The following is a 27,601-nucleotide window of genomic DNA, read 5'->3' as shown; positions in this document are numbered from 1 at the left end:
AAGTTCCCTTTCTTCCGATCTTTTTTGTTGACGATAACGTCCTCATCAAAGCGTTGCGACGCGTTTCCACCGCATCCGCCTAGACGTGGTTGTGGCTGCGGTGCGCGCGCTTGTGTGTGTTGTGGGGAGTTCAGTCGGTGCGGGCGATTCCAGACTGCTGCGCTCCGTACACGTGGAGCCGATAAAGGGTGAACGATCCGAGATGACAACGGCTTCATTACTCCTCGCTCCGGGCAAAACGGGTTGCGCAGATACGGTCCTTTGGTACCGGAGATGGAGCGATGAAGACCTTTCATGTGCTCATTAATCCTGCCAAAGCCGACCCCGTCCCTCTTTTACAATGGCCGAGAAGATCTGGATTAGCGCAATAATAAAGCAGAAAACGCGATTGATTCCACGTGCCCGTTTTCTTCTGCCCAGTCGGGCCACTTGCAAATGATCCTCGGCTCTTCTCAGTTACCCCCCCGCCCCCCAACCACCACCTCCGATTTCGCGTAAACAAGGGATTACCAGAAATCTATAAATACATGGCCGACACACTGCTACCGAGAGACTCACTTCTCAATTTTTTTGCGGCAAAGACCGAAAAAAGCCCCCCCCCCCCCCCCCCACCAAGTTATTCCCCGGCAGAGCCGACTTCTCAGTTTAATTGGTCCAGTGATTGGAAGTCGCGTCGTTGTTCGCGAGTCCCGGTGTCCCTTATGTGACTTTGTGAGCGCCGTGGCCCCCTCACGGTGGCGAAGATGTTGAGATCGATCGTCGTGGCGGCGGCGGCGGCGGTGCTGATGGTGGTGGTGGTGGCGCCGGCGGGCACGAGTGTCCAAGCAGAAGGGTACAACACCACTGGGAGCTCTCACCTACCTCTCACCTACCTCTCACATAGCTCTCACACGCAAGACTTGTCTTTGGGGTCTGATTTGTTTCGCGTCTGTGCTGATGTTTGTTTATTAACAGGTCGGGGTGGGGGGGGGGGCATATTGAGAAGACCGGAAGATATTATTTTGAAAGATAGAAAAAAGATGCAGGAAAAACAATAACCATCATTGCGATAATTGTAAAGCGATCATGATAAAAAGACGTGTTTTCGATACATAATATGCTTTCAATATGTATAATATCGCAGCTGCAACGGTTTCTTCTTCAATACAACTTTCATTTTATTGCAAATCTGTAATATATACAAGTTACAGCCAGATAATGTAGAGAAAGGAATGATCAAAATAACTTGAGTTCAGAAGAACATCAAGCCACAACGAGCCGGTCAACGTGGAACGTTGGGTCAGCGTTGGTTGGTCAAACAGTTCCAACCGCATGCCAATGTTGGTCCCAACGTTTGCATGTTTACCGGAAAGCGCGAGTTGATAGTGGATAACCCATTGAGAGAGAGGTTTTATCGGTGTTTGTGCACTGAGAGATGATGGTGATGGTGTGTGACTGTTCGCCTACACGAGGCACGTACGGTATTTGGAAACTGCCAATGTGGCTAGAACGCACACTGCGATGTACGTGCCATTGTGATCCATTGAATCGAGTCGACAGATCCAGCTTGGTCCATCTGTTGTTTCGTATGCTATGAAGAAGGGCCATGGACTGAAACGTCGCCGATTATAGATTCATATTAAGGCCATAGTGTTGTTTTCGAGTTTTTTGTGTCGATCCTAACTGCAAGACAACCAAGCTGAGACTTGAAACTTTGCAGAATCAGAATATGTATTTATGCTGGAGGAATCTGATGATCTATAAATCTCTTTCACAGATGCCTAGTTGTTTCCACAGATTAGTTTGACATTCGTGTATCTCAGCTTTAAGTCCTCAAAGCTCTGAACACTGGAAGAGATACGTGGAGGGCACAAGCAGCAATGTAATGAGCGAACATAGGTCATTGCTCGAAGCATCAGTCGCATGTTTCTGTGTTAGGCAGTGTTCACATGAATGTGGTGCGTTATTTCCCGACTTGTGCGTCTCTTGATTCTTTTGTTTTTCTCTAATGTGCTGGCGTCTGTTAGAAAAAAAATGACTTGCTAATCTCCCTACTCGGTGTTTAAGCAATTGAGAATGCAATATTTACATTTATAATATTGATATTTATCTATTCGGGAGAGCGTGCCTGAGTTTAAGTCTCAAGACCGAGCATCGCCGAGTCTGATACAATCTGCAATGAGTCTGATAAAATCTACAACGTGGTCTCGCCAAGTTATAAACATGGGGTGAAAGTATTTCCTTAATTAATTCGACTACACGTGAGCCAAGAATTGCCGTCATTATGGCGATGCGTAACGATGCACCCATGCCTTCACCCACGTTTCGACCGCGTTGTCACATGTCGAATAAATAAAAAAGAAAATCGATGTTTAACGTCGTGGTGACTGTAGCAGCCACTAATGGCTGCTGCAGTGGTTACGTGAATAAGTTTACAGTGAACTGTATGCGCGAAGAATGGGAAAAGATCGAATCTCACACGGTCGATTAAAACGACGTTATGTACGTGATGAATCGATGCATCGTTAAGCGTTTGCTCATGAGCGACTGGCGGGTTGCCTTAGCGTGGCACAGTGCTCTTCACTAATTTTCAGCGGTGGGGGGTGGCACTTTCGCCGAAAATACATCAACAGTGTGAGGGCCGCCACACCATTTGAAACAATTTGACAGCGCGATGACGACGAAGATGGTGATGATGGGGCTGTTTTCACATGTTGTGTATTTGTCGGGGGCCGCGCACGCCAGGGTTCGCACTTAAAAGACGGCCAGTTCCCCGTTGGCCTTGCAATGAAGAACACTTTGCGCATCGAATCGAGCCGGAGGTGAGGTGCGGTGCGGTGCGATTCCTCAACAGGCGCTGGTGCGAACGCCGGGTGCTGTCCACGGAGCTAGAGGTGCTGACGCCACGGCGTGAGCTGTCGGCTCCCTGCAGCGCCCTGTTGCGCTTCACTCTGCAGGGATGGAGGCTGGACGCGGATAGGATGCGCGCCGAGCAGGGCGGGCATCCTGAGCGGGCGACCTCCGAGGCCACGTGCCACCTGTACAGGTGAGTTGTGGGTCACCCCGGGGGATGGAATCGGCGTCTCCGCGCTCAGCGAATGGGGCCGTTGTTCACTTCAGCCAGTGGTGGGGAAATCCACATTTTCGTGGCGTTGGGTGTTTTTGGATTGCCACGAGGACTTCGTACACACAGTGGTGGTTAAGGGTCGTGTGAGGACACGGTAAGTAATTAAGAAAGCGCGGGTGAGGCGCACGGCCAAGGGGTGCGGGAGGAAGTGTGGGAGAAATACGGCGGAAAAGAAACGAGGGAGAGTGGACAAGTGGAGAAAAGAGACCAAGGGGAGAGGTTTGGTTAGAAATGAACGAGTGTGAGGGGAAAGGTTCCTGAAGGAACGGGGAGAAGGGTGTACATGGGAGGGCAGAATCAGAATATTTATACTGGAGGAATCCGATGAGCTATGAAGCTCTTTTTGACAGAGGAGCGACGTGGGCCACGGTGCTTGGCCAACGAGAGAGCTTGCCGCGAGTGCGTTGTGTATGTGGAAGCATAAACTTACCTCACCAGGGACCACTCGTTAGGACTCACGTTCAGTGGTATCAACTTTAGTAAATCAATAAAAACACACACACGTATGATTTTCCAAGCTCACTAAGTCACCGGCCGAAGATCGAAGCGGTTGAAGCGACACGTCCGTCGGAGGTTGTCGTTGAATGAAATCGTCGAGCTAGGTAGGGTTAATTAATGACAATAGATCGTGGTGTAAAACCGCCACCACCAACCACGTGGTAGTGACACATCAACAAATATGGATCTCTCTAGAGTCAACCCTCGTCATGCGGCAACACAATATACATTATTTCGTTAGAAGGCAACTTATCAATATGGGCAACGAATTCGATATGAGCGTTACGTTAAATTGGCAATTTTGAATGTGTAAATTAGGAACAAAAATAATGAGGGCGGGGAGTGGGGGGAATTATAAAGGCAAAATGCACGGTCTGTTGTTTGGCCGCACTGTACTGTTATAGGTGGTCTGCGCGACGCACTGTACTGGTTTAACGCGACACTGTACTGGTTTAAAGCGACGCACTGTACTGTTTTAGGGGCCTTCCATAAATGACGTCACGCACCTGGGGGGGGGGGGGGGTGGGGTCAGACATTTGTGACGATGTGTGACGAGGAGGGGGGGTGAGAAATGTGACGTCACATCAAAATGCGCAACTTTAAATAAATATAGACAACACGTTCTAATTAAATAAATAGACTTTTTAATAAATGTTTTCTCCTACAACATCAGAGTGCAGCGCCACATTAAATACGCACTACAATGACAATAGTTTAAAGCGATTTGAAGCATGTTTTATTTTGGGGGGGGGGGGCAGAGCTTTGTGACGTCATATTTGAGGGGGGGGGTCTGACTTTTTGTGACTCCGTGTGACGAGGGGGGGGGTCAAAAATCGTCCAAAATCGCGTGACGTCATTTATGGACGGCCCCTTAACGCGCTTTTTGTGATCACGCCTGGTACTGTACAGGGTGGTCCAGATATCTTGTGACCCCCCCAACTTAATTGACCCCTACAATTTTTCTCCCTTTGCATATTCATTTCTGTTTGAAATAAACATTACTTTAAAAATATATTAAGTTTTAGTGAATTTAATGGGTGAGTGGGGTGGGGGTGTCACAAGACTTCTGGACCACCCTGTGTAACATTGTGCATATCACCGTTTCCGATTCTCTCCCCCACCCCTTCCAACTCAGACCCGCGGAGACGCGGACTGTGCAGGCGGAGAAGACGGTGAAGGAGTGCTGCCCCGGCTGGACTGGAGCGCTGTGCACCGACAGTGAGTTTGCGACAGTGGCCGATCTGGCTGTCGCCTGATGAAAGCTCCTTGTGAAACGTCGTACTCATGTTGTAAATCTTGAGGCTTGGCTCTTCAACGCACCGGTGTTGCTGTACTAGTGATGAATTGACCACGTTCTGTTTACGTGACAAACCTGACTAATCGGTTGTGTCGGGTGGTGGCGGGTTTAACGACACATTTATATATTTACGCGATTTAACCCCCCAAAAAAATCGTCGCGAAAGCTTTCGTGTTAAGATGTCCTTGTACTCCAGCCAACCAACTTGACAATTCTCACAGTGTGAGGCGGGGGGGGGGGGGACGGGGGGACAGGGAGGCTCCCAGACCGTGTGCCCGTCGCATTACACGTGCAAACGCACATGTCCGTGCCATGTGTTTGTAAAGCACTTTGTTTTCAGCGCCTATGGCAATGACTGTCTTTGGGAAGTAACGCGCGCGCTTCAAGGGATGCCGAAGGAGGGAATATTACACGCGAGAGGATGTCCACAGCGATGAAATCAGCTCGTGTGCAGGAGCCGGAACGTGAGAGATGGCAATGGCTTGGGGAGGCCGTCACTTTTATAGGTCGTCGATGCTCCTGATGATGATGATGATGATGGTGACCAATCAAATACATTTGCACTCACACCACGTCATTTTTATTAACTCGTGAACGCGTGTCCGAGCAATGGCATCACTGACTGGCGGGCCGCTAGCCGATTCTCACCGGAGCCGAGGCGGTTCGCAGAGTTGGGTGGCAAACTCTGCCCACGTCGGTGGCCGTCCTCCAGAGGTCGCAACCGGGTACCCGATATCCGTACCCTACCCGATACCCGGCTACCCGGCCGGGTACGGGTACGGGTAGCCGTTTGCGACCCTGGTACGGCCGGGTACGGGTACGGGTAGGCCGTGAGTCACCGGTGAGTCACCGTTTGTCACTCATTTCGGGTACGGTACAGGGTAGGGAACGGGTACCCGTACCTGGCCGGGTACGGGTACCCATTTGCGACCCTGGTGCGGCCGGGTACGGGTACGGGCAAGGAATCAAAACCCGTTTGCGACCTCTGCCGTCCTCTCTCCTCTGCCCAGGGCTCTCCTACCCGGGCATTTGCTACGCGCTGCCCGACTGTGGTAACGGCAGCGACGCCGACGGTGCGGGCATCGCGCTGTCGGCCATGGACGAGTGCTGCGCCAACGGACTAGCGCAGAGTTGGCGCAACTTGACGTCGGCGCGGTGCGCCGAGTGCCCGCAGCTCCTCATCTCGGGTGGGCAGCATCACCGTGCCATTGGCGGATCGTGCCGAGATCTTCGTTTAGACGCCCGCCACTACCCCCCCCCCACAAAAAATTTTTAAGACAAAGATCCCCCGCGTAGCCTCAACGGACTTTCGGGGTAAAAGGTGTTAGAGAGTTGCACCTATGAAGGCCGGAACGGTACACGGGGGGGGCGGGGGCTAGGGCCACGCCCGACCGCCTTTGTCTCCCCCGGTGGTGATGTTTACGCACCGCACCGGGTACTCATTTGAGGCTGAGTCGACCTAGGGGAGGCCCAGGACCGGTTCAGATAATCGTCAGTGGGTGTTGGCCGTGACCGGGAATCGAACCCGGGTCGCCGGGTTCACGGCGCAGCGTAGCGCTAACCGCCGCCACACGATCACACGCTTGCACTCGGCGGGCATAAGAAGATGCTTACTCACTCATCCGCGTGTATTTACATCATCCCCTGTTTTGTTGTGTGTGCTATACCGATGGCTCGTAATGATTGACGACGACGACGGTAATGAGCCACGGCGAGACCGCGAAAGTCGTAAGCGCACGCGCTCTGCCACACACGGGCACCGCACCGTCGCGCGCCGTGCCACTCACCCTCTCGCCCAACGCCGCGCAAAATGCAGGGGGACCCGGGGCGCCTCGCCTCCTGCTCATCCACGTGGCACCGCAGGCGGGCGGCGACCCCCGTCTCTTCGGCACCTGCGCCACGTGGAGCGGCTTCCACTACCGCAGCTTCGACGGCAGACACTTCCACTTCCCCGGGGCGTGCGCCTACGAGCTGGCGTCGGCCACCGACGGCACGTGGGCGGTGCACATGGCCAGTGCCCGGGGAGAAGCCGCGGTGAGGGAGACGGGCGCGGAGAGTGCCGCGTGGTCGTGTTGCCTCGGCTGCAAGCTGCCGCAACGCGGTGGGCGCTGATTGTGCGTACGACTAAGTCGATGGCACCGTCGCCTCGACCCCACCTCCTCCCCCCGCCCCCGCCGGCGGTCCAAAGTCACTGGCGTCCGTGTAACAGTAAGCGGCGGATTAAATAGATGACATCTGTGGCTATCCGTTTACCCACGGAAACTCGAGGATTTATTTTCCGGGAAGTCTGCGGCGTGAGATTCTGTGGTCGCTTCAATAAGCGGGTATGTTTTTTCGGGCGTGGTGTTAAAAATTTGAAGAGCATTGAGAAAACCCGTGCGAGAGATGAGAGAGAGAGAGGGTGTGCATTTGTACTACGCATTGGTTGGTCATGGACCTACTCGCACTCCCGCACCCCACAGGTGTTTTATCTACCGCCACGCGAGACCATCTCCCGTTCCTGATGCCAGCAGCGAGACGGCTTCCCCCCCCCCAACCTCCTCCCAGGCGTTGCGATGATCAACGCCCACGTTGGGTCTCGTCTCTCTCCGCAGGAATTGAAAATCCTGTTTGGCCTTGAGGTGATCAAGACGACCAACGGCTCCGTAGCGGTCAACGACGTCGGAGTCCCGCACGGGCAGCCCTACTTCCAGAAAGGTCACCCCGTGACCCCTGACCCCGCCTACATCACCGCATTTGATGCACATATAAAGTATGGATGATCGAAGTTTTTTATGATCACAATAATTATACTGTAATAATTTATAGCCCCTTAGTTTAGCCAGTACTGGATGAAGGCTTCCCAAAGCCCTGTTGGTTGTGCGGTGATTTTGACCATGCTTCACTACCACTGGTCAGTGCAGGGTGGTGAGGGTGGGGGCCCAGGATTAGTTGAACTATCACCTGCCACTTGATTTAAGCCTGATGAAAACCGCTTGTGTTGCGATCGAAACGTCGTGGGTTTTTTGCTTTAATTATTTTCAATTTATAATTTAATTTAACATTGAAATTGTATTTTATTATTTTTATTTCATTTTTTTCTATCTACGTGACTTTACCCTTCAAATAAAATCAATTCATGTTTGTGAGTTTGGTTACTCGCATCATTCCTATAGCGGGAGGCGATCACACGGGAAGACGCTATGTTTCACAGAATCTGGAGTAGTTTTTTGCAGGAGTGGTGATGTTGCTTTGAGTCTAATCCCAGTTGAGTATCTTCCCGGTATCATTCATACATCTAAGTTCACAAATGTGTGCACATCTGCGTGTGCACGCTTATACACAATCGAGAGATTATGGACAAATGTGAGTTCACTAGGACCAGAATAACATGACCTTTGGAAGGTCATAGGGCAATATTGGTTGACCTGAAGAAGAGATTGGGGGTGGTGGAAGGGGTGGGTGGGGTCGGGGTGGTGCTGCGGTTGTATCACTCGAACCGCAATCGGAAGGTCATCATTTCAAATGCTGGGTTGGAGGATCAGTTAAGCTCATCATCCCTCCGAGTTCCATAAAATAAGTACAACTACATGGTAAGTCGGCCTGTCCCACCACCCACCTTGGTAAAGTGAGATTCCCACCGCCGGCTTCGTGCCGCCGATAGCGATGAGCTGGGGACGTTGTTTTGTCGTTTGACCGGCTCTGCTGACCTGCGTGACCCGCGCGTGGATGACAGGCGTGAGCATCAAGTGGATCGGGGACTTCGTGTTCATCGAGAGTGGCCTGGGCGTGCGCGTCAAGTGGGACCAGGAGCGCGCGGTCTACGTCACCGTGACCTCCGACCTCAAGGGGCAGACCAGAGGCCTCTGCGGCTCCTACAACGATGACCCCGGCGGCACGTGTTTACGTTTTGTTCATTTCCCGAAATGTGTCCCTCCGCAAAGCTCTCGGATGCGTTTACGAGTTGTGTGTCGCGTGTTGTTCAGCATCATATCCGACGTTCCGCTCCACATGCTCGGAGCTATCCCTAAGATTTTTTTTATGGAATGAAGACCACAATACAGCCAAGTGGAGCCATGCGTATTTGCTGGGATTTCGTGGATATCACATATTTTTTTTCTTGTGTGATACACCCAATCCGCAGGGCTTGGAGAAGCCTGTGAGATGGCCGTACAACAAAGTAGGCCTTCTGACCTACGTAAAATCTACGAGGTGTTGACCTAGGAGTGTTGTCTCGTTGTGTGCAAGGCTTTAGTTCCAGCCACCCCAATTTCTCGCCACATGCCAAATGCTCTATTGTTTCGTGCAGATGACTTCATGACGGCGGAAGGGCAGGTCGTTCAGTACGCCGTCACCTTCGCCAACTCGTGGAAAGTGGTGTCCGCAGAGAACGAGGCAAGGCATCGGCATCCTCAGTGCAGCCCGCATCCACACACGCGCCGCACGGCATTGATAACCAAGCTCGGCCACGCAATTATCCGACTCGCTACGCTGGGTGCGGGGCCAGTAAGCGCGCAAAATACTTTAATGAGTATCCGTTCTCTGTCAGTCAGTAAGTCTCTCTGCTCTCTACTCTGAAGAAGTGTCATTGCCCACCATCTAAAATATTGTGCGGTGTTAATGGTGTATGTGGTACGTGTTTTTTTATTTATTTGTGCTTGCTGGGCCATCTACAGGCTCCGCTGATCGGATGAATTGCTATGATTCAGGTCACGATTCAATTTTAGATTTGCTATCTTTCTCAAATTTTGGTTTCGTTTATTTTGTCTCGTTTATCGTTTGGGCCGTCGAGTTTGGTCTCGTTTGTTCTATTAGCGTCAAGGTAGTCGCCACGTAACGTGCGTGAAACCTCGAACGGGTCCCATCGATCGAATGGCGAGATGCCGAGCGTCGATCACATCCGTTTACTTTCGGCCCGGTCATCTTTCTCGCGCAGGGATGCCGAGACTCGGCGGAATTCGGCCACGCGTGCCGCCGCGCGGTGGACCCCGCGCTCATGGTGGAAGCCGAGGCCACGTGCCAGCTGCTGCTGGCGCCGCCATTCCGCCAGTGCCACGTGGAGGTGAGCGGCCGCGTCGCGCCGTGCCTGCCTCTCGGCCGCGTTCTCACAACCCGACGAAGCGAGGACTGGAAATGCGGTGACCTGCACGAGCCCAACTCCCGGTTTTGACGCTCAGTTTTATAAGACTGCACGTGGCCCGGCTGTGGTGTTGACATGGTCCAGTGGCGGTGCGCATTTGGCACTTTTTTTTCTCCAGAGATTCGAATCCGGCAGGCGGCCCTGGTTAATCCTTCTGCTTCCCTGCTTCGCAGCGGTCGTTAAAGATCCTGCAACGTCATTCGAAACGGAGTAGTCCATTGTTGGCCGGCGTCAGCGTCCGCATTTTACCGTTATTCGAAAAATTACCCAAAAAAGACACACAGCAACATCGCCCCAAATTTTTACTTTAAACTTTCGTGACTGCAGGAATTCATATTCTTTGGTTCTTTCGGTAGAGTCACGTATTTCTTATTACTAATTGTCTATCTACGTGACTTTACCGAAAGAACCAAGATAATATCGCCCCAAACGCGAAACTCCTGCAGAATGTATCCGTGAAACACCACGGCACCTTCCTTCGCGACGGTAGCCTTGCGCGATAAAACTTTCATTCAGACTCTGTCTCCTCGACAGACCTGTTCTCCACCTGAGGACGGCTACTTGCGTTGTGGCCGAAACGTCGTGAGAATTATTTTATTATGTTTTATTTTTATAATTTTATTATTTCAATTCTACGTGACTTTACCGAAAGAACCAAGAAGATGATAAGAACGATGTTTGCCGGTGCCCCGCGCACTAAACTCATCTAGCGCTTCCCCGCTCAGGTGGACCCCACGGAATACTACGACGCCTGCCTCTACAGCTACTGCCGGCCGCCAGGCCCGACGGCGGGGGACCCCCGCGGGGGACCCCGGGCCGCGGCCGTGTGCGACTCGCTGGCCGGGTACGCGCGGGAGTGCGCCCAGCGGAGCGGTGGCTCCTTCCGGTGGCGCAGCGAGCGGCTCTGCGGTAAGAACGGCGGCGTTGTGCGTGCGTGCGCGTTGCCCATCGTCTGTTGCCCATCGTCTGTTGCCCGTCGTCGTCGCCGCTTGCGTCCGTCGGCAAATATAGCCGGCCCGGTGTGCTCGGCCGGGAGAGCGAGCCGCTCGCGATTGGAAGTTCGTTGACTCAGCGGGCTCATCATCCCCCCGGGATTGATATTCATTCCGCTTCGCGGGGAAAGTCAACAGCGGCTGGGAGATTTTCCCCTGCCATAGGAATTTATGATTTCCATCACTGGCTAAGGGATATGAACAAGAATCCCCTTTGAATTGGTCAGCGTATACGCCAGAGATGATTTGGATTCGTGAAGTCGAAACGCACTAAGTGGCCTCTATGATGATTAGGGTTCTTTATTTACAGTCGGGGGCTCACAGAGCCAGATAGGATCCTCATGGTTCGTTTTGAGAGCAGCAGAGTTGTGGTAATACTATAATAAATAAAAATGAGTATTGTAAACAAATCCATATATAATCACGTGTTATTCGTCTAAGTAGGAATACCCTATTGACTTACAATAGCCTCATCAGCCGATTAGACAAATGCTGCTGTGTTGCCTGTGTTTGAACGGTAGTGGTTAAGAGCACTGTGCTCTGAACCCGGTGACCAGAGGTCGATTCCCGCTCACGGCCAACATTGGTGGCGAATATCTAAACTGGTACCGTGACTCCTCAATGTTGACTCGGCCTTAAATAAGTTCCTCCTCGTGTACTGTGCTAGCATCGATAGGTGCTCGCTCACAGCACTTGCCCCAGCATTTTGCTCAAGGCTATACGGGGGATGTTTGTCTTTGCACGATGAAATCTCACCATGCACGGTGCCTGGCAGGATGTCTCAAAATTGATCTGATGACCCAGTGCCACTGCTCGCTAACTTTGGTGACGCGAGCAGAGAAAATAAACACAAATAGGAAATAGCTGACCTATAATAGTTGGCCATGATGCTCTTCTCCCACCGGTCTCCTCCTTGCCGCTGTGGCATTTTAGAGTCCAGATAGACGGTGACTGACGCATCGGTGGAGCAAACGCAAGTCCGAGACGTCACATACTGACCGTGGGTTTGGGCAGGAGACATCGATAGCATTGGTCGAGATGAACTCCTTCCTTTGTCTCAACCACGAGACTAACGGTGGAATGGCTGCCAAAGGGAGGGAGGTCAAGCACCATGAAGATGAAGAGATCAGATCTGCACACGTGCGGGCGCTAGATGTATTGTCGCATTGCAAAATTGTTCAAGGTAAGCAACGGCATGGGAAGGACTACATCTAGCAGTGGATCGATCATGGCTGATGATAATAATGACGAATCATAACATTGGTTTCATTTCGATTTAAAGCTTTCGTGACTGCAAGGATTCGGACGCTGTCTTTCCGACAGCCCTGTTCTTCACCTGAGGACGGCTGCTTGCGTTGTGGCCGAAACGTCGTGAGAATTGTATTTAATAATGTTTTATTTTTATCATATTTTATTATTTCCCTTCTACGTGACTTTACCGAAAGAACCAAGAAGATGAACATTGGTTTCCACTGGCTCGCGTGATTTTCAGTGCTTTTTCTCTCTCTCTCTCGGCCCCCTCGCAGTCAGGATTCCGCAGAAAAGGCGGAGGGAAGGGAACAGGGTGGGAGCGCAGAGACACGTGGGCGACTACAATTATTTGGAGCCGAGGGATTTATATTGCAATCAACATTGTGCCCCAGGTCTCTGGACAGTGTCATGGAAAGTGTGCCCTGGAAAATCTGCTATAAGTAACCCATAATTAAGAATGCACAATAAGACCGAGCACAGCGTGTAATGTACAAACGCACGCGATGGGGCGTTGCAATAAAATAATTGGTGGATGAAGACCTCCCAAAGGCATCTCAATCAAGGAGTTCGTTTGACCCTTTCTTCACCACGCCGCTTCGTGCGGGTTGGTGAAGCTGGTGGGGGCAGGGCCGCTTTCGATATCACTCGCCACGGATGTCAGCTCTGGGGGGGGAATCAAATTATAACTATAATAATAATAATAAGAAGAAATTTCAGCTCACAACTTACCACACAGTATTCGCTCGAGAGAGAGAGAAAGACAATGACTCGGCGCTCGTGGGGTACCACGGACGAGTGGGAAGGCAGCCAGACGGTCAGCTGGCACAAATTCTTTCCCAAGCTCTGCAGTCCTGTACATATAGCTCTTTTTCAGAAGCGACCTGGCCACAAATGATAACTCAACGAATTGGCTGATGATGTGGAAATTTACAGCAGCCAAATACTCTAAACGCGTGATGTTGATTCTGAACGTGGAAGAAAAAACCGGAGAAAAATCCACGTGACCACGGGGAGACAGACACGCAAACTCCAAATATACAGCAGCAGGCGTCAAGGGTCGGGATCGAACACCACGACCTCCTGCATACCAGGCGAGGTAGTTAACATCTCGCCACGGTGGCACCCCATACACAGCGGAGGGTAGAACGCGTTAGCGGTGCGCGGTGGTGGCGTCGGCGGCGTCTCGATCCTCATCCGCAACCTGCGCATCCGTACCCACCACCGCAGCCAGGAATTGCTCCGGCGGCATGGAGTTCTCGGACTGCGCGTCGCTGTGCCCGGCCACGTGCTCCTCCGTGGGCTTCCCCGAGGAGGCTGCCTGCAGGGAGGTGTGCGTCAGCGGCTGCGAGTGCCCCCGGGGCACCTTCCTGGAGGGCGGAGCGTGCGTCCTAGCCGCGCAGTGCCCCTGCTACCACCGCAAGCGCAAGTACCGGCCCGGGGAGATCGTTCAGCAGCAGTGCAACCAGTGGTGAGGTTTCGATTTAAAGCTTCTTTCGTGACTGCAGGGATGCATCTGCTTGGTTCTTTCGGTAAAGTCACGTAGAAGGAAAATAATAAAATAATAAAAATGAAACATAATAAAATTATTCTCACGACGTTTCGGCCACAACGCAAGCAGCCGTCTTCAGGTGGAGAACAGGTCTGTCGAGAAGGCAGAGTGTGAATGCCTTCTCGACAGACCTGTTCTCCACCTGAAGACGGCTGCTTGCATTGTGGCCGAAACGTCGTGAGAATTATTTTATTATGTTTTATTTGTATTATTTTCCTTCTACGTGACTTTACCGAAAGAACCAAGAAGACAGTGGTGAGGTGTCGGAGATGGGCACGTGGATAAGGTCGTCGTCGTCGTCGTCAATCCACTGCTGGATTGACGCACCTCCCGATATTAGCACGGTTGGCCGCGTACGGTGCGAAAGAAGTTCGATAGGAACAGAATAGAAAAAATTAAATAATTTAGGGAACTTTGTCAATCCACTGCTGAGTGTGTCATGAGGATGGTTTGACCGTGCTCTTCAGTGGCAGGGTTGTTGAGACGTCTGGGCAGCGTGGAAGATTAACAAACCTGTCAACCCCTTATAGACCAATTTAGATTACCATACACTACACTATACACTACACTACTATACACTACACTACTACATACCTGTCAACCCCTTATCAGTGCCCTACCTTATTACAGACCAATTTAGACTACCATACACTATACACTGCACACTACACTACTATACACTACACTATACACTACACTACTATACACTACACTATACACTACACTACTATACACTACACTACTACATACCTGTCAACCCCTTATCAGTGCCCTACCTTATTACAGACCAATTTAGATCTTGTTGGTCACGCCGTACCCTTATAAATCTCAACGTTCATCCTACAAAAGTGTCATCAGAAGGGAGAAACACAAACAAATAGACGACGTTTTTTTTGCCCGTATTGAAACGGCTGTACGCCGTATGGACCTGAAAACTCAATTTCCCTGTACAAGAATACGGGGTAAACCTTACGGGTTGACAGGTACGGAGTAGGCCAAAATAACCAGAGGTGTGGACTCGAGTCATGTGACTTGGACTCGAGTCAGACTCGAGTCATGAATTTGATGACTTGCGACTCGACTTGGACTTGCATAACAATGACTTTGTCCCACCTATGAGATGTGGACTCGAGTCATGTGACTTGGACTCGAGTCAGACTCGAGTCATGAATTTGATGACTTGCGACTCGACTTGGACTTGCATAACAATGACTTTGTCCCACCTATGAGATGTGGACTCGAGTCATGTGACTTGGACTCGAGTCAGACTCGAGTCATGAATTTGATGACTTGCGACTCGACTTGGACTTGCATAACAATGACTTTGTCCCACCTATGAGATGTGGACTCGAGTCATGTGACTTGGACTCGAGTCAGACTCGAGTCATGAATTTGATGACTTGCGACTCGACTTGGACTTGCATAACAATGACTTTGTCCCACCTATGAGATGTGGACTCGAGTCATGTGACTTGGACTCGAGTCAGACTCGAGTCATGAATTTGATGACTTGCGACTCGACTTGGACTTGCATAACAATGACTTTGTCCCACCTATGAGATGTGGACTCGAGTCATGTGACTTGGACTCGAGTCAGACTCGAGTCATGAATTTGATGACTTGCGACTCGACTTGGACTTGCATAACAATGACTTTGTCCCACCTCTGAAAATAACCTCCGGTAGAGGGCCTCCCTACAACTTCCAGCCAGGAGTGGCGTGAGCGAGCAATTACAGGGCTTCACCATTTATTGAGAGCCTAAGTTTGTCCAAAACATTGTTGCAGGGGGCCAGCTGCAAGTAGTTCCCCCTTTTCACTCCTGTTTACTGTGCAGAAATCGTGCGCTCGAAAACAACATCTGCGGAAAGAGCACCGGCCAAAAATGTCGTGCCGTTGTGTGCGACTCTCCTGTGCCCCTGGGCCAGCCCTCCCAAACCTCGGGTCCAACGATTGCGTGCGCCGGGCGCTTAAACGATCGTAAACACAGCCATACAGTAGCCTGCCGGCGCAAGTTCCGTTTCGTTTGCGGAAAGAAAACAACTGAGCAGGGCCCCCCCCCCCCCCCCCCGTAAACACTCTCATCCGCCACTCGCGCAGGAGGCTCGTAAATAAACAGACGCTGGCTCGCATTCAAGCGGCTCGGGAGTTGGATACAGTCACTGGCTTTTTTAAAATCCTTTATATTAAGTTCGCTTGCTTGCTTAGGACCGTGCAAATCTTTCGGTCGTATTTTAACCCACTTCCCGTGATGCAATCGAGCTGACATTTTCCACACAGACTCGTTGTGCGTGACAATTAATGTTCGTGTTCGTTTTTTCCAAAATGTTACACTTTTTAGGACAAAAATATAATATTTAATTACCAATTGCTTAATGGTGCAATGCAATCATCTGACCCATAGGTGGCAGCCATCTCAAGCCAGAGGACGAGAGGACTCTAGCCGCCACGCATATAAAGGATTTATAGTGAAAAACTTTGTTTTTACGGGTTATACTTATATTATTTTTGTTGGGCTCGGTCTGCTCACAACTTAGGGAACAATTGCAAGCGCTCGCTACAACTTGCGCGTGCTTTTGTTGTTGTTGTTGTTGCAATGGTGGCGTTGCATGCAATTAGCTGGAGATTGCATCCGCGTTATAATTATAATGATTGAATAATAATTTTGCTCGCTCTCGAAAAGGGAGGGGAACGACTCAGAGGCGCGATAGAATGAGTCTGTGAAATATGGAGGGATACATGAAAACTAAATAAAAAAAACTATAAACATTCTTTTATTTTATCAGGTAAGGCCCACTGAGATATATAGCACTTTTTCAGAAGCGACCTGGCCACAAATGATAGCCCAATGAAGTGGCTTATCATGTGGAAATCTACAGCAGCCAAATACTCGAAAGGCGTGATGTTGATTCTAAATGTTGGAGGGAAAAACGGAGGACCCGGACAAAAATCCACGTGACCACGGGAAGAACATGCAAACTATATATATACAGGCGTCAGCGTCAGGATCGAACCCATGACCTCCTGTATGCCAGACGAGAGAATTAACATTTCGTCATCCCAGCGCCTAAATTACGATGCATCCATAATCCCTCCATATTTCACCGACTCATTCTGTCCCGCCACGGTGCCAAATTCCTTCCCCCCTCCCCAAGCTCTGCGTTCCTCTAAATATGAAGGTGTTATAGGACCGTTATTGAATGTTTACACGCGGGAGGAAACTGGAGCACCATGGGAAGATCCACACGTGCGAGGGGGCAACGCGATACCCCTTGCATTTGGAAAAGTTGGAGTCTACATTCTTTGTATCGCCTTCCCCTGGCAAGCCAGGGTATGGCACTTCAACGCTCTGGGGGAAGGCAGCTTCCAAACACCAACTCCTGCTGTCTCCACAGGCTGTATTACATGCCACGTGCATAGCCACCACCGCCCGGATCACTTTTGAGTGGAGATTTACAAAACTGAGTTTATCATTGTTATTTGCCAAAAATGTGTAAAAATTACCTGCAAATTACTCCGTAGCAACATCGTCCTCCTGCTGTGCAACTAGCGGAGAGACTGTAAGAATCACGGCGTGAATGCCAAATGCAACCCAGTCATTGTCTGCGTTGTTTCACATGCAAGCGGCTCTAACTGCCCTTTGTTTCCTGCATGGAAGCGTGTGCCAGGGCGGGGTGTGGAACTGCACCCAGGACAGGTGTTCAGCGGAGTGCGCGCTGCTCGGCGATTCCCACTACGTCACGTTCGACGGGAAGCGCTACTCCTTCCAGAGCACCTGCGACTACGTCTTGCTCGAGGTGATGTGCGTTCACGGTGACGCAGCGTCTTACCGTCACGACCGTCACCCAGCCGCGTTCTACCCGCTCCCCTGGCTCCGTGTGTCTGTCGACCTTGCCGATCTCGTTAAGGAGCTAACTCCAGTCATCCTCAAAGCAGCGGCTTTTGGTCAGCTGTCGAACAAAGACGGTCACCGCATCGCGCGCTTTCAGGTGGCCTTCTGCGGCCGTCTGGAACGCTCTTCATACCGAAATTACGAAGCCACTGGAGCTATCCAATTTTAAAAACATCTAGATTGATAACTCATTTAGAACTGCTTTTTTGTCTTGAGTTTCTTGTCTTTCCCTCGCCCCACCGATTAGCGCGGTTGGGTGCGTACGGTGTGAAAGAAATTCAACATACATACATATATAAACAAGGTGTGACGCACGGCGTCGCCGGGACCAGAATTGAGAGACGCCGCTGTCGAGTCTGCCGGCTCTGTAACGCGCCGCGCACTCGCCCCTGCGCAGGACTTTGTGAGCGGCAAGCTGCTCGTCATCGAAGAGAAGGGCGCCTGCGCCGCCGTCGGCTGCAGCCGGACCCTCACCGTCACCGTCTACAAGACCACCGTCCGACTGCGCTTCACAGGTCCGACGGCGCGTCCGCGTCACTCGCGGGGTTTTCTCCGGGTAACTCCGTTGACGTGACGGCAGATCGCGGAGCTTGTCGTCGACTCGTTCGGTGCGGCGCCCTGCCCCGCTTGTTCCACGTTGGTGTCTCCGCGTGGTCGCTGCGCAGGTGAGGTGAGCGTGGACTCGCGCGACGTGCGCCTGCCGTTCAAGAACCAGGACGTGTCCGTGTCGAGGGCGTCGTCCGCGTTCCTGCTCCTCCAGGCGTTCGGCCTCTCGCTGCTGTGGGGCCTCGAGCACCACGTGGCCTACTTGAGGCTCGAGCCGGCCTACGCCAACAAGGTCCGTGGTCCCGTGCACCGAGAATCGATGGCGAGGCGTGCGGGCGGCACCGCGGCCGCGACGGCGTCTAGAAATCGGCCGTGCTTCCTCCGGTGCCACAGGTGCGCGGCCTCTGCGGCACGTTCAGCTGGACCCAGAGCGACGACTTCGCGACGCGCGAGGGCGACGTCGAGACGAACGCCGCGGCGTTTGCCGACCGCTACCGGGCATCGCACGGCTGCCCGGCCACCGCCCCCGAGCCCGCGTCCGACCCGTGCGCCACCTACGCGCAGAGCCGCCCGTACGCCGAGGAGAGCTGCGCCGTCCTGCACGCGCCGACCTTTGAGGTCTGAATGCGTTGGTTGTCAACCTGCATTTACACATTCTAGATTTGAAGCTTTCGTGACTGCAAGGATTCATACTCTTAGTTCTTTCGGTAAAGTCACGTAGGTAAAAAAAAATAAAATTAATAAAAATATAATAAAAATAAAATAATATAAATAAAATAAAAATTAATATTTTTATTTTATTTTCATTCATTTTAATTAAAAAATTTACCTACGTGACTTTACCGAAAGAACTAAGAGTATGCATTTACACACTTCCTTCAGCCCATCGTCGACCCTCCCGGGTCGGTAAAGTGAATACGACTTTGTGGCACTGGTTGTCCCCCATCACATAGGGTGTCGAGTTTCCACCACTGACTCAGGGCTGTAGATGGGAGATGAGCACCGCCACAGTTCTCATTTGGAGTAGGAAATCACTTTGCCTTTTGACTTGACATTTACGTGCCGTGCGGTGCTTTATCACTTCAAATAAACATTTGCGCAGCATTGCACTGCGGCCGAGCGGCGTGGTCTGGTTGACCATAGACACTGGTGTAAGGGATTTAAATGCGGGCCCTCCTTGTCTTAGTTACCCCTACGATCCTCGGTAGCCCGGCTCCTGGGCTCCTACGGCCCGTGGACCATGGTGCAGTTGCGCTGCCTGCACACTCAACAGCTGTGTGCGACTGCTGCAGACGTATATGTGCAGCTGGCAGGGTGGCGCTTCGATGGGCACGCTTGACTCACAATAGAAAGAGTTTGCAAGTTCAAATTCTGGTCGGGGGCTGACTCCACTTATCAGCCCTCAACTAGCGGTCATTGTGGGAAAATTAGCAATAGGTTTTTTTCTTGTTTAAAGGGACTGTTCCTTGCCATGGCAATATTGGATTTCCGCCGCTAGAGATTAACACCACCCAATGCTCGTTTTAAGCATGGAGAAACTTTCACCTATTTATCGTAGATTCTAATGAGCCCTATACAGTATATGATAATATTTTTGGGGTGGTCACATGACCCCAGTGGTGGCGCACTCGCCACTCATTGCAGAGGTTTGCACCGTCAAGTTCACAGCGGACATCGAACATCCCATTAAATAATTCGCAAAGTCTAGAAAATGACAGTGTGCTGGCATCATGCTCCAAATCTGTCAAATTTCTAATATGTACCTGCAGTTTCTTCAGTTGAAACTTTTGCACCTTCGTGTAGATCTTCTTCCGCACCGTACGTCGCCAACCGCGCTAAACGGAATGGCGCGAAATACCAAACGTACCAATTTTTTTTTATTCCCGTGCACTCTGGCAGGCCTGCCACGTGGTGGTGGAGGTGTCTCCATTCCATCAGCTGTGCCTGGCTGCGGTGTGCGGGTGCGGGAGGCGATCTGGCGGCGGCAGCAGCAGCAGCAGCGGCGGTAGCGCCGGCTGCCTCTGCTCGGCAGTGGCCGCTTACGCCCGGGAGTGCGCGCTCGCCGGCGTTCCCGCCGTCTGGAGGAGCGCCTCCTTTTGCCGTGAGTCTTCGTTGTTGTTCCGCAGACGACACGGCCGTTGACGAGCCTCATTTTTTGCCCAGACCGCATCGCTAAAGGTGTTTTGGCAAGTGGGCTTACACACGCACGCACGTACAACTTCTCGGTAAGCATTTTTTTAAAAATACCCTAGTTTAGACGAGTAGGTGACTGACCACCGGAGTGCGAGTGACCGGCGCGAATCTTCCCGGGCGCAGCGATGCCGTGCTCCGGCGGGCAGGAGTACGCCGAGTGCTCGCGGCCGTGCGGGGCCACGTGCGGCGAGCTGCGCCTGGGCCTGGCGTGCGCCGGCGTGGAGAGCGGCTGCGTCTCGGGCTGCAACTGCCCCACGGGGCTCGTCCTGGACGAGCAGGGCCGCTGCGTGGCCCCGGAGCTGTGCCCGTGCCCGCAGGGCGACGCGCTCTACCCGCCGGGGCACACCCTCGCCAGGGGCTGCAACTCCTGGTAAAGTGATGCGAGCAACCCCCCCCCCCCTATCCTGGCCCTTCCTCCCCCCCCCCCCCGAGTCCCCACTGAGTTCTCTACTCGGGCCATGGGTGATTATGTTCGTGATGTGTTGAGCCTGGCCGTGTAGGTGATGTTGCGCGTTGGTGTCTCGTATGGCTTTTGTGGGACCCTGCGATTGTGAATGTGGAGGATCTTCTTGGTTCTTTCGGCAAAGTCACGTAGAATGGAAATAATAAAAGAAGAATTTTTTTTTACAAATTATTTTATTAATAAATGTTTTATTTTCATTATTTTATTATTTCCATTCTACGTGACTTTACCGAAAGAACCAAGAAGATGAATCCCTGCAGTCACGAAAGCTTTAATTCGAAATTTAACGTGGAGGATGTTGCGGTGGCGAGATGTTAACTACCTCGCCTGGTATACAGCAGGTCGTCGGTTCAACCCCGATATTTGGAGTTTGCATGTTCTCCCCGTGGTCGCGTGGATTTTTCTCTGGGTCCTCCGGCTTTTCCCACCACATTTAGAATCAACACGCGTTTAAGAGTATTTGGCTTTGACTAATATCCACGCGATAAGCCACTTCGTTGGGCTATCATATGTGGCCAGGTCGCTTGTGAAAAAGAGCTGTAGAGCTCAGTGGGCCTTCACTGGTAAAATAAAAAATACTCTAGTTTGAGTGCATCGCTGCGTTCGTTTAGGTAAATTACAGATCGGTGCTACCTGATGTTCCGGAGCGTCTGTGTGTGACGAGGTGATGATGCTGCCGCAGTTTAACGAACAGCGCACCGGACAATCCACAGGTCGTTGTTTTCATTTATTTTATTTTATTTTTTACCTACGTGACTTTACCGAAAAACCCAACGAGTATGAATCCACAGGTCGCAGATTCAATGTCCTGGCGCGGCAATCGAAATAATGGGCACGTTCCTGTCCACGCAGCGGTATAAATGGGTACCATCACGGTTAGGTGGCAAGGAGGGTTTGCCTGTGGTGGGGTAAAGTAGAGGTTAAATAACCTCGAGTCGAGAGGGGGCACGCTTCGAGCTCCCTCTAGTGGAAGCCCCTTCCTCCAGCAATGGTGTGGGCAAGTGAATTCAGTGCTGCGTCTTTACCTTTTATTTGTTTACCTCCATGTAGTAGTCTCTGAAGACTCCAGAAAGCAAAGCGCACGCATGCAGGTTGAATAAGAGGTGGAGTGTATTAGGGAAACAGTTTTGCAGGCTGGTAAGCCAGTCGATTAAGCAAGTTTCTCTTTTGCCAGAAACAAATACAGTACATCCCACTGGCCAATGACTGTGTGGTGGTGACACTAAGACCTGGCACCTGTACATGTGCAACCTTTTTTGCCGATCCACTGCTGGATGAGTCATGGGGGTAACATTTGACCATACTTCACCATGCTGGCCAGTGTGAATGACACTCTTCCCAGTTCTAAGTTGCCAAAGAGGACGTATCTCAGGATGATTTATGTTTGGACTCGAGAACATCATTAAAATGTTCACATTTAGCAAATGACTGTAAAGTCACCAGGCATTTGAGAAGAGGTCAAATTTTAAAAGCGGTAAATCTCTTGTCTCAGTGACCTCATAAAGTGAGTTCAGCTCACAGTAAAAATCGTAAAAAATAGCATCACTTGGTCAATTTCAGTTTGGACATATGTGCTGTGGAAGAGGTGCAGCGGTTCGTTCACTTCGCTACAGAACTCGCTGACATGAGTTTGAACCAGTCCTGGGCCTACTCTGTCGTCCACTCAGCCTTAATGGAGTGCCTGGTGTGGCAAATAGACATCAACACTGGGGAGACAAAGGCAGCGCAGTCTTGGTGCTGCATGGGCATATCACCACCCCCTTGTGGAAAACACTAGCCTTAAAAGGTGCTCGTTCACAGCACTTGTCCTCTGCAGTCCATACAGGCTATACATGGAATCTTTACGTTTTGTCTGTGTGTGTGTATGTGTGATGTTTGTGCTTTAGCCACCCGGCGCTCCGCTCGTTGTTGTGAGTGTCGCTCCTCCGCCCCCCGTTGTTGTTGGAGGGCAACTGCCTCCAATTGCTCAGTAGCGTCCTTCACGAGCCTCCTCCACTGAGGCCGATCTTGACACCCACCGCTGGTACCAGTCATTACCAGGTTGGCAAAGTAGGGGGCACGGGTGGCGCATCAGCCAGTCATCTCAATCATCTCAGTCAGTCGAGCCGTGGCACCTGCTGGGTCTGCCCCTTGACCTCCTGCCAGCGGGCGTTCGACACTTCACGTGGCCTCAAGGTGCACATGGCCTGGCACAAGCGTCGTGGTGACGTCACCGCCACTTAGTGGCGAATGGCGGTTGTTGTGATGTTTGTCTTTTATGTGTGTGTGTGTTTTATATGAGAGCATACTGTTCGGACCAAGCGGTGGTAGTTTTATGCTAAAATTCGTGTCGTTAACCTTCTACCACCCGATGAAATTGTCACGTTTATAAAGATATTATGGTCACGTACCAGCGGGATGGTTAATGACAGGAATATTGACGTAATACCCTACCACGTGGTCTCACCCAGGGGTCCGCAACCTGCGGCTCCGGAGCCGCATGACGTGGCTCTTTAAGGACTGCGGTGAAAAAAATTGCTTCTCTTGTTATTTGGGTTGCCGACCCCTGACCATGAAAGTTCAGTTTACCATGGAAGTCCAGTTCACCATGGAAGTCCAGTTCACCATGGAAGTCCAGTTCACTATGAGAGTCCAGTTCACCATGGAAGTCCAGTTTACCATGGAAGTCCAGTTCACCATGGAAGTCCAGTTTACCATGGAAGTCCAGTTCACCATGATAGTCCAGTTTACCATGGAAGTCCAGTTCACCATGAAAGTCCAGTTCACCATGGAAGTCCAGTTCACCATGGAAGTCCAGTTTACCATGGAATTCCAGTTTATCATGCAATTCCAGTTCAATATTGAAGTCCAGTTTACCATAGAAGTCCAGTTTACCTCGGGCAGGGCTCTGCAACCTGCGGTTCCGGAGCCGCTTGTGGCTCATTAAGGACTTATTCGTGACGACGCTATTTATTCAGGGCCACCGTCTCGTATTCACATGCATTGCGGCTCTTGAAATAGTTGTTTTTTTCACCCGAATTCGAAAACAATGTCTCTTGTTGTTGTTGTTGCTTTGGTTGCCGAGCCCTCTGGTCAAAGCCACGAATAAAATTAAACGGACCTTTGCATTGTCTCCGAAAGAGAAAAACGCGACGCTTTCTGGTTCGCCCACGCTAAGCCGGCTGGCAAGAAGGAATTCGAGTGGTAGGAGATGTTTGATGAAATCACCCTATGGCCTGTTCTGGCCGTCACGCACAGGATAGGTTGATTTCATTGCATATCTCTACCACATGGCAGCAGACGCCGAGGGTCACGGAGCGGAGGTGGGGGAGAGACGCCGCCGCCGCCGCGGGCGGAGGAGTGCGCGAAAAACGCGACGACTTCTGCCTCGCCGTCGGCCTTCTCCGTTCGATTCACATTCCCGTTTTATTTTGTAACAAAATTTATTCTGAACGACCCGTGATACATTTCTTGCGTGGTTCTTGAGTTAAAGCACATTGTTGTCAATATTTTTTCCCTAGGTCCCCTCTTGAAAAAAGAGAATGTTTTTGAATTAATGCATTCGTATTTGGAATGATAATGATTAAATATTTAAAGATGTGCTTAGCAACACGAATGCCAACGTTATTTCGTCATGGTCTGTGGTGTTTCAACAGTGGTTGTTCAATTTAGAATGGCCCCTGCCATGGGAATGTGGAATTTCTGTCACTAGCTCAGGGGCACCAACAGATGTTATGCAAATTTTTTTGTATTTTACCAGGTAAGGCCCACTTGAGCTATGTCGCTCTTTTTCAGAAGCGACCTCACCACAATTGATAGCTCAACGCAGTGGCTCATCTTTTGGAAATTTTTAGCAGCCAAATACTCTAAAACTCATGATGTCGATTCTAAATGTGGAAGGAAAAACTGGAGGACCCGGAGAAAAAAATCCACGCGACCACGGAGAGCGAGCGCGAGCGAGCGAGAGATAGACACGCAAACTCCAAATATGCAGTAGGCGTCAGGGTCTGGATCGAACCCACGAACCTCCAGCCTACCGGGTGAGGTCGTTAACACCTCACCACCGCGGCGCTTGACGTGCTCCTGCGTGTCGCCGTGCAGCTCCTGCGTGCGCGGCTCCTGGAACTGCACGGACAGGGATTGCCGCGACGCCGGCCACTGCCCCAGCAACCAGCGGTGGGGCCTGCACCGGTGCGTGCGCACCTGCGACAGCCCGGACGGCCCCGACGACTGCGCGGAGCCGCGGCACTCCGGCTGCGGCTGCCCCGATGGCCTGGTGCTGCTGGTGAGGGCCCTCTGTGTGGCATCAGGCAACGGTTGTTGGGGGAGATCGTTTGGGGAGTGGGTCGGCCTGCAAGTTCGCGTTTTTTGGTTAAACGTGGTCAAAGTTTTATCCTAGATTTGAAGCTTTCGTGACTGCAAGGATTCATAGTCTTAGGTTTTTTCGGTCAAGTCACGTAGGTAAAAAATGAAATAAAAATTTATACAAATAAAATAATAAAAATCACTATTTTATTTTTATTAATTTTAATTTCATTTTTTACCTACGTGACTTTTACCGAAAAAACTAAGAGTATAAAAGTTGTGTCCGTACCACGTTGGGTACGATGATTGACCAAAGGGTAGCACATGTAGAAGGTGTGTCTTTTAACACAATTCCTGGAATGTGTCCATTCATTGTCGGTGTTGTGATTCGGGTTGTTGTCATCGCCGTAACCGGCAATGTCCACGAAAAGACGATGCGTAACGTGCAAGGAAGATACATACTCGAATTTAACATAGGGGCCGTCAATAAATGACGTCATGCACCTAGGGGGGGGGGTCAGGCATTTGTGACGATGTGTGACAAGGGGAGGGGGGTTTGAGAAATGTGGCGTCACATCAAAATGCGCAACTTTAAATAAATATAGACAACACGTTCTACTTAAATATACTTTTTAATAAATGTTGTCTCTTACAACATCAGAGTGCGGCGCCGCATTAAACACGCACTACAATGACAATAGTTTAAAGCGATTTGAAGCATGTTTTATATTTTTTGGGGGGGCAGAGCTTTGTGACGTCATATTTCAGGGGGGGGGGGGTCTGACTTTTTGTGATGCCGTGACGACGGGGGGGGGGGGGGGTCAAAAATCGTCCAAAATCGCGTGACGTCATTTATGGACGGCCCCTTGTGGCATGTCAGTTTGGCGAAGATCCTGACGAAAATACGTTGAGGTGTGCTTTAAGGACAGCAGATTATTGTGGGAGCAGTAAACATCGTGGGAATGGAAAGTACTCGCAAATGTAATAACCTTTGTGCAACAGGGATAAGAGAGATACAGCCAGGGAAATAAAGCCAACCATATATTGCTTCAGTACATTTGCGATAAGCCCTGTCTGTACACACTTTACCAATACGCTTCCTCCTCCGAACACAATTGCAACAGACGGTGCCTTGCTATTGCCTAACCCCACCGGGAGGTGGGGCTATGCAACAGCGCTGCTGATATTATTTGGTTCTTTCGGTTAAGTCAAGTCTAAAGATAAAATAATAAATTAAATAATAGCATATTACGACGTTTCGATTGCAACACAAGCAATCATCATCAGGCATGAAAGAAATAGCAACAAAAACCTAACTAGAAAACTATAGACAGACATACAAGCAGACAGACATCACAAGGACACACAGAGAGAGAACACATCGGCACAAAGAGAGAGGTCGTTTCTGTGACGGTCCCTTAAATAGTCGCGTCCGCTGGTCGCGGAGTTGGCTTCCTGCTGCCTCACGGACGCGGTTATCCGGCTTGACCACCTGGCTGTGAAATTGTAATTGTCGCTCTGCATCCACATCAGCAGCCATGCGAAAGAAGATGAAGAAGCAGCAGCAGCAGCAGCTCCGGCAAAGGGAAGATGCCCTTCAGACAGGAAACGGCGCAGAGCTTGCCTCGTTCTCGCCTTTGTGGCGAACACACCGCACTTTTTGTGTACAATGTCCATTTGAAATCGGTTTCCCACTTATTTTTTTAAATTTCGTTCTGGGTAAGAGCCGCTTAGCCCCCCGTCACTCAGTCACGGGCCAGCTTGGGTGACCACTGCACGTGAAAGCCGTGCCTAGTGGTCATTGCGGGCACTGCAGGAAAAATAATTGTTGTTGTGCACTTCCCCTACTTGCATCACGGTGCACTGACCAGTGCGCTCAAGTACGGGGCATACGTCTCTCGTGGCCTGCAAGTTGTGGGGATCGCCTACCATCGGCTGATGGTTCGCAAAAATGGGCTGTAAATCTCAACAAAGTTGAGCGTCACGTGCGTGTCACGTGCGCTGCGGTTGTAATTGTGCGAATGGTGCTTTGAAGCGGCACGTTTGCCCTCGTGTGTTGCCGAGCCTGGGCGTGTGTTGAGAACGGCACCGATGTCTCGACAGGACGATCGATGCGTGCCACCCTCCGAGTGCCCCTGCCATCACAACGGCATGGAGTACTTCAGCAACAGCACCATCCAGAAGGAGTGCAACACATGGTGAGCAATGCCACATTGTCACTGAACACCCTCCTTACAAGGCCACCCAAGAGGCATCTGCAGATATATTGACGCGTCAATTAAAATTAAAATTTGAGGTCACCGGGTTGCTCCGTGCTCAGAGCGCCGACCTGGCACTGCTGAGTGTTAGGCTCAAGAGAGTGTCAGGCTGGGCTCGTAACTCTTCTTGGTATTTAGCTCGTGCTGGTAAATTCA

The 27,601-nt window shown here is 51.0% G+C and overlaps 1 protein-coding gene across 1 annotated transcript in view; it reads left to right on the top strand.

Annotated features, from left to right (window-relative positions):
- The first annotated feature begins 604 nt into the window (after nt 1–604).
- LOC144953166 (SCO-spondin-like) overlaps nt 605–27,601 on the top strand; it is a 187,033-nt gene continuing 160,036 nt past the window's right edge. Inside the window, exons 1-19 of the mRNA XM_078883760.1 lie at nt 605–832; nt 2,834–3,025; nt 4,740–4,822; nt 5,912–6,088; nt 6,718–6,935; nt 7,496–7,598; nt 8,617–8,775; nt 9,190–9,275; nt 9,817–9,942; nt 10,746–10,929; nt 13,491–13,731; nt 17,468–17,606; nt 18,099–18,216; nt 18,367–18,539; nt 18,641–18,865; nt 20,147–20,348; nt 20,564–20,810; nt 24,984–25,167; nt 27,291–27,385. Of these exons, the coding sequence (XP_078739886.1) occupies nt 744–832; nt 2,834–3,025; nt 4,740–4,822; nt 5,912–6,088; nt 6,718–6,935; nt 7,496–7,598; nt 8,617–8,775; nt 9,190–9,275; nt 9,817–9,942; nt 10,746–10,929; nt 13,491–13,731; nt 17,468–17,606; nt 18,099–18,216; nt 18,367–18,539; nt 18,641–18,865; nt 20,147–20,348; nt 20,564–20,810; nt 24,984–25,167; nt 27,291–27,385 (3,041 nt within the window). The 5' untranslated portion in view covers nt 605–743. The remainder of the gene's footprint in view (nt 833–2,833; nt 3,026–4,739; nt 4,823–5,911; nt 6,089–6,717; nt 6,936–7,495; nt 7,599–8,616; nt 8,776–9,189; nt 9,276–9,816; nt 9,943–10,745; nt 10,930–13,490; nt 13,732–17,467; nt 17,607–18,098; nt 18,217–18,366; nt 18,540–18,640; nt 18,866–20,146; nt 20,349–20,563; nt 20,811–24,983; nt 25,168–27,290; nt 27,386–27,601) is intronic.

Source organism: Lampetra fluviatilis, chromosome 1 (assembly GCF_964198595.1).
Source record: "Lampetra fluviatilis chromosome 1, kcLamFluv1.1, whole genome shotgun sequence".
NCBI lineage: Eukaryota > Metazoa > Chordata > Hyperoartia > Petromyzontiformes > Petromyzontidae > Lampetra > Lampetra fluviatilis.
The sequence above is the reverse complement of the archived record's forward strand: the minus strand, read 5'-3'. Positions and strand labels throughout refer to the sequence as shown.